A 9623-nucleotide genomic window follows, 5' to 3' on the forward strand; every position below is an offset into this window, starting at 1 on the left:
AAAGATGGGAAAAATATAATTTTTAAAATTTTTTAAATAAAAATCTTGCAAAATCTTCCAAAATCTGGCAAAAATCGTCCATAACTTGTATGCAAGTTGATCAAGTTATGGACGATTTGTCTGGCAAAATCTTGCAAAAATCGGACCGATAAAAAAAATCGGTCCGATTTATAGCTGTTTTCTTGCATTGTCGTGCAGTTAAGGATTTTCAATGTATGGAAAATCTTGCAAAGTCTGGCAAAAATCGTTCTCGGGCAAAAATCTTGCATTCGAATTCTGGCAATATCGTTCAGAAATCTTGCCATTTTGGCGCTAGGGAACGGCTGATTTCGGTCAATTTTTATGATGAAAAGTGTGATTCGCAACATGGTGCCGTGCGCAACATGGTGCCGCTCGGGTTATTAAGCATAAACAAGCTCAAATTCCTCACAATTTTATGCCTAATTATTCATAACATTAAAGCGAAATGAAGCAGACAAATGGGATAATAAGTCATAATATTTACACAAAACTCGCTCAATATGGATAAAGTTAAATGATTTGCATTAAGGTATAAAATCCAAAACCATAACCTTTTCCTCGTGAAAACATTGTAAACTTTTACTTTCTCATTGCATTCACGACGGTTTTTTGGAATTATCATCACTGGATATAAATGATGAAAGTGAATTTTTTTATATTTTTTTCTCACTATGATTCTGTAATGTTGATGAGAAAGAAATGTTCATAGCCATTACTCAAAACATTCAGGGTATACGGCAGTGGTGGACAACCTGTGTGACGTGACACGTGACACCTTTGTGGTAAGCCTCGACTATACGATTCATGGCATTTTAATGACAAACAAGTGGACCGCGTCACAAAGGTTGTCCACCACTGCCATAAAGAATAAGAAGAAATGAGCAACAGCACAAAAAGCTGGTGAAAATTGAGTCAGTTGTAGATGAAAAGTAATGGTAAAAAAAATAATAATAGATAAAGAACTAAGGGTGAAAAAGGGAAAGGAATAGCTGTAAGAAATATGATGGAATATTTCATTTTTAGCTAGCACCAGCAGCATTGCTTTTTGATATTATCAGCATTTCATCACTATCAACAAAAATTGTATGAAACGAAAGATCACGTCTCGCTTCTGTTAAGCTTCAAACATAATGAAAATATGTATTTCTCGTTATTGTTAGTTTTTTTAACGTTGTTGCTGATAAAGAGAGGATATATGGACTTTGTTAATTCTTTGTCCGCATGTCTGTTTGATTATCTCTTGGCCGGTCTACTCGTACACTATTCTTAAATTATGTCAGGCTGTATGTCCTTCGGCTCTCTATACCTGTTTGTCAAATGCCCGTTTATTTGATTGTCCTTGTTTTAGAACATTTGTATATTTAAACATCTCTTTGACTGTCCATGTGTCATAAGAATCTGTTAGTCCATTTTATTGTCAATTTGTCAATCAATTGTCTGGTTGTCCATTCGTCTCTAAATCCAGTTTTATTATTGCTTGTTCTATCCGTATGTCTATTATTCGTCCATACAGTACATACATATGTTCATTTGACTCCATTACTATCTTTCTGTGAATCTACCTGCCTACTTCTCAGTTTTCGGCTTAATCTCGGTTTAAAAATGGTGGCTTGCTAGACCGACGATCTGTATTATTCAAAATTTTGTCATTCGACACACTATGTAGCTTGGATTAAGGAAGTTTTAATCAGAGACAGTGCTGCATTTGGAATTAGAAATTGGCAAATGAAAACACCGAAGTATGCAAGCTTGGATTAACAGTCTCTATCCTAAGAAGCTGATTATTGTAGATTTAAGCATAGCATAAAACCACCTTTAGCAGACCAATTTTCAGTATCAATATTGCATTTGGTATTGACTATTAGCAAGTGATATCCATTAGGAAAGCAAGCTTCAGACACCATATAAGGTAATACTTAGATTACAATTGATTCAGAAGAGCAGCAAAGCAAGTGGCAAGAGAGTTGTTCGGTTTGTTGATGTTGAAAATGCCTTAATAGAGTGTATCAAGATAAGGATCACAAATAAAGAGCCGACAAAGACAACAAGAAGTTTAAAAATAAGACGATAATAAAGGAAAATGCGCCCTTATCGATCATAACCAGCCACACCCGAACTAGTTTGAATTTCCATTCTATTTCATCAGTTTTTGCTTCATATTATCGTTCTTGCTCTTGTGCAACTCATCAAAATTTTATTATGTCCAACAACAAAAAAAGAAAGAAAAACGCAAAAGAAGAAAATGAGAAGAAAAACAGACACAAACAACACAAGAGAGGATAGCAAGCCAGCAAGCAGAAGCCAGCAAGCAGCACTGGAATAAATAATATTGTTATTGTATTAAGAATTTTTAGTGAACGGAGCTGTTAAGATTATGCGGGGAGGATATTTATAGAAGTTCATGATGGAAATATTCAATGATGAAAAAATATTTTCTTCAAGCCATTTGCTTCCCCTCTAAAAATGCCATTTTATATTGCAGATTAGCACTTTGTGATGCGACAAGCTTAAAATGAAATTGAAATTTACTTTGTTTCAAGCTATTCAAGACTTAAAAGCATTTTTATTGGTGCTGACAAATTTTAGAATTATTTTGTATTTTTGAATTATTTGTGCTGCTTCGTGTTTGGAATTGGTAATGTGTCCTGTAAATGGGGTTTAGTCCTTGGAATTTTTATAAGCATTAAAAATTGTGTCACTTGCTTGCTTGGTATCTTGGCAATAAATTCTATATTATAGACTAAAGTTTGTTTTACGAGCATAAAAAAGTTTGAGATTATTTACAATTTGTGTCAGGGGTGAAGATAGATAATCAGCATAGTAGGCCTAATCTCTCGAAAAGGGGTGTTCAACATCTTAATAAGGGGTGTCAAACTTCATGAAAATAATGTCTGGTATCATAATAGAGGTGTCCAACATCCTATAATGGGATGTTAAAACTATCAAAAAAGCATGTCCAACCTATTAAAAAAGAATGTCCAATTTTATAAAAAAGGGTGTCTAACTTATTAAAAAGAGGTGTCCAATTTATAAGAAAGAGTGCTAAACACCTCAAAAAGGGGTGTCCAACACCTTAAAGATTGTCTAAGCTCATATTTCCAACATTTGTGTCTAGGCTCATGAAAAGTGTACCCAACATGCAAAAAAGGGGTGTCTAGCCTCTTAAAAGGGGAGCTCAACATCCTAAAAAGTGGTCTCCAAAATCTCATTAAGGGGTGTTGAATCTATCAAACAAGGGTAATCAACCTCTTAAAAAGAAGCATTCTACTTTTCGAAAAGTGGTATTCAACATCTAATAAAACTTAATTTGTAAAAAGGCTCAACTTCTTAAAAAGATTGTCTAAGTTCATGAAAAGGATGTCCAACATCTAAAACAGGGGTGTCTAACTTCATGAAAAAGGTGATTAATTTGATGAGGGGTGCTCAAGATTTCTAAAGGGGTGCCCAACTTCTTAAAAGAGAATGTTCGAATTCTTAAAAAAAGGGTCCAACTCTCGAGAAAGATAATTCAACCTCTCAAAAAGGGGTACTTCTTGAAAATTTGCGTCCAACTTAAAAATTTGTGTCCAACTCCCTGAAAAGGGGTGTTCAACTTCTCAAAAAAGGGTGTTCAAACTCTTGAAAAGTAGAATCCAAACTCTCAAAAATGGATATTCAACTTCTTAAAAACGGATATCCAACTTCTTAAAATGAGGTAACCAACTCAAAAATTAGTGCCCAACCCCTCGAATAGGGGCCTACAACTTCTTACATAGTGATGCATGACTTCTACGATATGTTAAATTTAGAATTCCATCCCTAGTTACGACCTTGAAAATTGTCGAATTTCAAAGCTTTTCCGTGCTTTAAGGAAGTATGGAAAACAATAAAAAAATATATATTCAATAACAAATGTATAAATTTCCATCGTTAAATTTCCTAGAAAAACTCGTTAAAAATCTGTCGCAAAAAAAAATAGCAAACAAATATTTTTTATCGCTCCATCCAAATCCTTTATTTATTTAAACTGAATAATAAAGCTTTAATCGATTTATATAACAATCGAGTTTGAGTTTAAGGAAGCATGAATAATTTTAAATTTCAAATGGCCGTTCGTCCTCAAAATGCATTCATCACGGACTCGATTTTCCTTTGATTCTGTTTTTCTCAACCATAAATCCTCTGTTTTTATGTAATTCCTTTCTCCTATTCTCCACTCATTCGTAATCATGATACATGCAAAGCACAACAACAGGCATGAAATGAAGAATGAAAATGCTGCCTTAAAAACAGTTTGAGCTTTTCTCATTGTTTCTCATTTTAATCCTCACTTTTATTTAAACAAAGCAATAAGTATAAGAAAAGAAGGAGGAAGGAAGGCTGGTAGGCATATTTAAGTATTTTGAAGAGTTTTGAGGCGCACTTCTTTTGTGATTTGGATTAAGAGTGCTACTTTGTGAAATGAACGTTGACAATTTTAAGTTTTAAGGTCAAATTTTAACGATTTTCCTACTTTTAAATTTTCAAATGTAAAGCACTGGAAATTAAGTCAAATTAGAGAATCTTTTGTTAAATTTTTAACGAATTTTATAAATTTGAATTAATAAATCTTTTAAAATTTCTTACTTAAAAACTATTTGCAATTTTCATTAAACCTTAACGAAGTTTCCTCAATTTTCATTAAGGAACGACGTTTTTAATTGTTCCTTAAGTTTTGAATTTTAACGGATTTTTAAAATTTGAATATTTTAGAATTTCATTATAATATTTATAAATTTTTGAATTTTCAAATTCCGTAAAATTTTGAGTTCAAACCGAGTTTTTAAATTGAAGTTTTGTGAAATTCTGTTGAATTCATCTTAATAATCATTCGTTAAATTTTACCTGTTTTTCTAAATTTGAATTTGTGAATCTCATAAAATTTCGTGAATCTTAGCAATCTTTCGTTGAAATTTGTTTTCTTAACATTTAAATTTAGTGACCTTTGCTAAAGTTTTAAATTTTGACATTTTTAAGAGTCTTGAGCATATTTAAAATTCAAAAATCGACAGTTGAAATTTGAACATTTAAAAATTAAAATAAGCAATACAAGTATAGAATTCCAACAACAATTCCCCTATTTAACAAGCCTAAATGACTCCATCATATCTTCAAAAACAAAATATTCACAGAAAAGCTCCCACACCTCTTCACATCACATCCCTCTCAAAATAATATGGGACGAAGTCTTAAATGTTCTATATGCTCAATTCACAATGAAAATTGTTTTTTTGGAATCAGAGTTGCAAAACAAGCACCTGTCACAGTCAAAAACCGTACAAATTCTTGGTAATTTGTATTGTTTTTCACACAAAACCGTACAAATTATCTTCAAATTGTACAGTTTTTGCCTGTGACAGGTGCCAACTCTGCTCCATATGCATGTATGTGGTACGTAAAAACAACAATAATATATTGTATAGAGACATAAGTACGGCAAGAATGAAATTCGATACTTCTTGTTTTGTTATTTTTTCATTGCCCAGGTCGTGAAATGGCACGGAAAAAAATGTATTTGAATACATTATTTCTGTTCCTTTTTCTTAGTCCTGGCTCAATAGTAAATTTTCTTATATTTGCTGCTATGCCTTGTGATGTGTGTGCGAAAAAAGCAGCACAACAAAAGGCATGATCAGGGGCTTAGCCGGAAGGACCTCGAGCCCCCTTCGTGTTTATTTTTTGTAACGGTTTTTTTTGAAATTTTTTGAAAAAAAGAAAAAAAAATTCAAAAATAAAAAAACCGTTACCAAATTAATTGTTTTTTAATTCTCGGACGGAGGGGGGAGGGGTGGCAGGCCCACCTGGCTACGCCCCTGCCTTCATGATGTGTGTGCGAAAAAATAAGCAGCACAGGCAAAAGGCATGTCAGTTGAATTATGTGTGTAGCTTACCTAAGAAATATAGTAGACATGTGAATGTATAGATCCAATATACACGGAAATAATGTCGTTTATAATCCAACAGCAGTTTCCAAATCACCATTTTTAGCCCTCTTTTTTCTTCCAACTTTTTTTCCTTTATGATACCTCTCGTTGCTGTAGATATTGCACAATATTTATGTATACTTATGGTATGTGAACAGCACTAACTACCACCTTCACGTGAATAATTTATTTATGCATACAGCACAACTATTTACATGGTCGATGTTTGTTTATTTCACACTGTGTTCCTTCAAACTTCTTTTTACACTTGCTGGGAAATATTTTTTTTTATTTCTTATTCTTTCACAACCTCACACTGTTGGTACTTTACGAGTTGAGCTTTTTCTTGTTTCTTACTTCTATTCTAGCAATAATTCGGCTAGAATTTATTAGATTGTTTTCCACACTTTGTCTTACTTTTCTTTGGTTTAGATTCTGTAATTTTATTGGTTATTTAGGCGTTTTATTGATATTTGAGAAGTTTGGTTTGTTTGGTTATGGACATTATACAATTTTAAAAATTTTTACACATTATAAATGTAATGAAAAATGAGATTTTCAAGGAGAACTCGATGTCGACTTCCAAAAGTCAACTCAAGTCGACTCAACTTAATATAAGACTCAAGTCAAATTCGAACTTTATTTTCAAGTGATCAACCTGAGCACAACAATTTGACGAAACCCATCAATACAAATGAGCCAAAATCAAACGACACGATACCATTATGGAAATTTTTTGTTTTATTATCAATACACGACTTATCGTTGCCTTATTAAATACGTTGTGCTGCTCGGGCAAATTTTATTATAATTTTACAATGGCGGCAAACAAGAGGTAATGCCGTTAAACTCGAAAATTTTTGATTTTTTCGGAAAAATTGGTACTTCTACTTCTGTTTGCCACCATTGGATAATTTTCAAATCACATTAAAATTATAAAGGATAAGTTCTAAGTATAAATAAAAATTGTAACTCAGAAATTGTGATTTTTCTTCAATTTTTGATTTTAAAATATTGTGAAAATCTGAAAAACTCATTGTCAAATTTCAATAATGTTTAGTTCACGATCATTACTTTCATAAAACATTAAAAATATTCAAAAAGAAAACTTGAAAGTTGAATTTTTTGAATTTCTTCAAATTCGAAATTTATCAAATTTTATATGAAGTCTATATATAAGAGTGTAAGCTTGACTTTGAATTCTAGTTTTTTTGAAAATCGCTAAAAAACTGCATGGCTGCAGTTAAATTATGGATCATGCAACAATTAATAATTCACCCAGATTGAAAACTTGATGTGAATATGATAATAATAGTTATTAAAAAATTTGAAAATAAATAATAATACTTAAAAAATTAAAAATTTGGTGCGAACATGAATGAAAAACGAATAAAAAAGAAACAAAAATTTAAAATCATCATATGATAAACATTATAAAAATTAAGAGACAGATGCCGTCAAACAATTAAAATTTTTGAAAAAATTGACAATTAAAAGTCAAAGAGATGAAAATAAAAAAAAGAATCTAAAGAAGTTAAATTTAGAAAGTCTAAAAAAAAGAATATAAAAAGAAACTGGCATCAAAAAACTTGAAATTTAATTTTCTATTTTAAATTTCAATTTTAAAAGGTTTTATTCTTCTTAACGGCAGTTTAGAACATGTGGTTTTTTAAAGTGAAAAATTCAAGTGTGTGTTCTTTTCAAGTTTTACATAAAAATAATATACTCTTAAAGAATATATGCTAAAAATATTTTAAAAGCCAGAAATTATTAAATGAAGTTGAAGTTCTTTCACAAAAATAGATATTTTTAAACTTGAAAATAATGATGCAAAAAAAAGAAAATTTTGGAAAATTCCGCTCAAGAAATCTAAAGAAGAAACATTGGAAAATTTCAAGAGATTCTTGAAAAATACTTGAATTTTATTCAAATTAAAACAATTTTAAAAAAATATTTAAATTCTGTCAGATGCTTTTGTTAAAAATTGATATTGTAATTTATTAAAATTTAAAATTTATGTTTTTTAAAAATTTAAAATTTAAAAGTTCATTTTTTAAATTTAAAAATTTTTTTCTTTTTCTTTCTTATTTAAGAATTGAAAATATGTTCACACAAATTGAAAATTTTGTGAATATGATTGGTTTTTTTTATATATTTTTAGTTTGAAAATTTTTTTTAATTTAAATATTGGTTTTTGCAATTTTCAAAAACTTGCTTTGTTTTTTTAATTTTAGAATTCAAATATAATTTTCTTTAAAGTCTTAAAAATTTGAAATTTTTTAATTTTTTCAATTTCAAAATTTATTTTTTTGAAATTTGAAATTTTGGAATTTTTAAATTTTATTTTTTCTTAATTTAATATTTTAAATTTTATTTAATTCAAAATTTCAAATTTTTCAATTCAAATTATTTTGAAATTATATTTTAAATTAAAATTATAATTTAATATTTTTTCGAAAATTGAATTTTTCACATTTTTTATGAGGGAAATCCTCCAAACCCCCAAAAAATCACCAAGCATCAATAATAATATTTCATATCAAATGTCCAACACCACATACTTCCGTGACAACTTTAAAACTTGCTATCTTCATGCACACATGATATCAAAAAAACTGTATTGCTGATGTTGCATCCGTTCCTTAAAATTCTGCAATTATCACAAATAATATTCTCTCACTTGCACATTCCCACGACTTTCTCATCTGCATGTGCTATTTATTATACACTTGGTACCAATAAATTAATTATATGTTTGGTAATTTCTTATTTCCTTCCTTTTTTTTCTTTGGTCACTGCACAATTTATTTATTTTTATTGCACTGCACGATCGCCCTTCCGGCCGTGACTCTTAAGTGTCCATTAATTAACGGTCTACCCCAAAAAAAAATTTCAATTTTAAAGGAACTTAATTTTTAATGGATCTAAGCATGCCAATTCACTGTGTCAATTGTAATAAATTTTTCATTATTTGCAATCATTTTTAGTCACTGACAATAAATCACATTTTATTGATAACGATGACAAATATAAAAAAAAGGAACCCCTCACGACTTTGTAGCTCATAAATTACTCGATATTCACATTTCCCGTCGCTTACGGCACGGACTTCTTTGCTCTCACTTTATTCACTGTCGAAACAAAATTTTTGGATATACGCGCGTCGAATAGTTTGAGAAAACCGAACAGACTGATATCAGTTTGTTGAATGAAGTCAAAGAGCAACATGCTAAGATGATGATGTGACGGAGGGAAAAAGATTGTGAGACACACAAAAAAAAAGGAGATGGGAAAATTGGAATTTCGAATGGAATGATTGGAAAGTGTTTGATGCTCGCAAAGTGAACAGCTGTGAGAGAGAATTCAATGTGCTCAACGTCTTTAAAATCATTATCAAGTGATTCGACAAATATATGCATAAGCAGCATAAAAGAAAGAATTCAACTTTATGTAAACATTTAAAAGAATGCAGGAAAATGCAATCGCTGGCAGAGAAAATGGAAATTGCTTTTATTATGAGGAACTTCCACGCAGTTTTTTGATGCCAAAAATAACAAATTATGTCGACACAATACAGTCAAGTTTAAATAGGGAAAGAATTTATTTAAAAAGGTTGAATATTTTTGTGATTTCTTTTCGGTTTTTGGAGTCTTGTCTGAC

The 9623-nt window shown here is 30.4% G+C and overlaps 1 protein-coding gene across 2 annotated transcripts in view; it reads right to left on the reverse strand.

Annotated features, from left to right (window-relative positions):
• Nucleotides 1-9205, reverse strand: part of LOC139085766 (protein CEPU-1-like) — a 60250-nt gene extending 51045 nt beyond the window's left edge. Inside the window, exons 1-2 of one of the 2 annotated variants that reach the window (XM_070633911.1) lie at nucleotides 8525-9205; nucleotides 5931-6398 (exon numbers count right to left, since the gene is read on the reverse strand). In XM_070633911.1, coding sequence (XP_070490012.1) covers nucleotides 5931-6021 — 91 coding nt within the window. In that variant the 5' untranslated portion in view covers nucleotides 6022-6398; nucleotides 8525-9205. The remainder of the gene's footprint in view (nucleotides 1-5930; nucleotides 6399-8524) is intronic. The other variant, XM_070633910.1, reaches the window with a different exon arrangement.
• Between the last annotated feature and the right edge of the window lie 418 nt (nucleotides 9206-9623).

The sequence above is a fragment of the Chironomus tepperi genome, unplaced genomic scaffold (assembly GCF_022539635.2).
Source record: "Chironomus tepperi strain 1889 unplaced genomic scaffold, CSIRO-AGI_Ctep_v1 contig_82, whole genome shotgun sequence".
Taxonomy (NCBI): Eukaryota; Metazoa; Arthropoda; class Insecta; order Diptera; family Chironomidae; genus Chironomus; species Chironomus tepperi.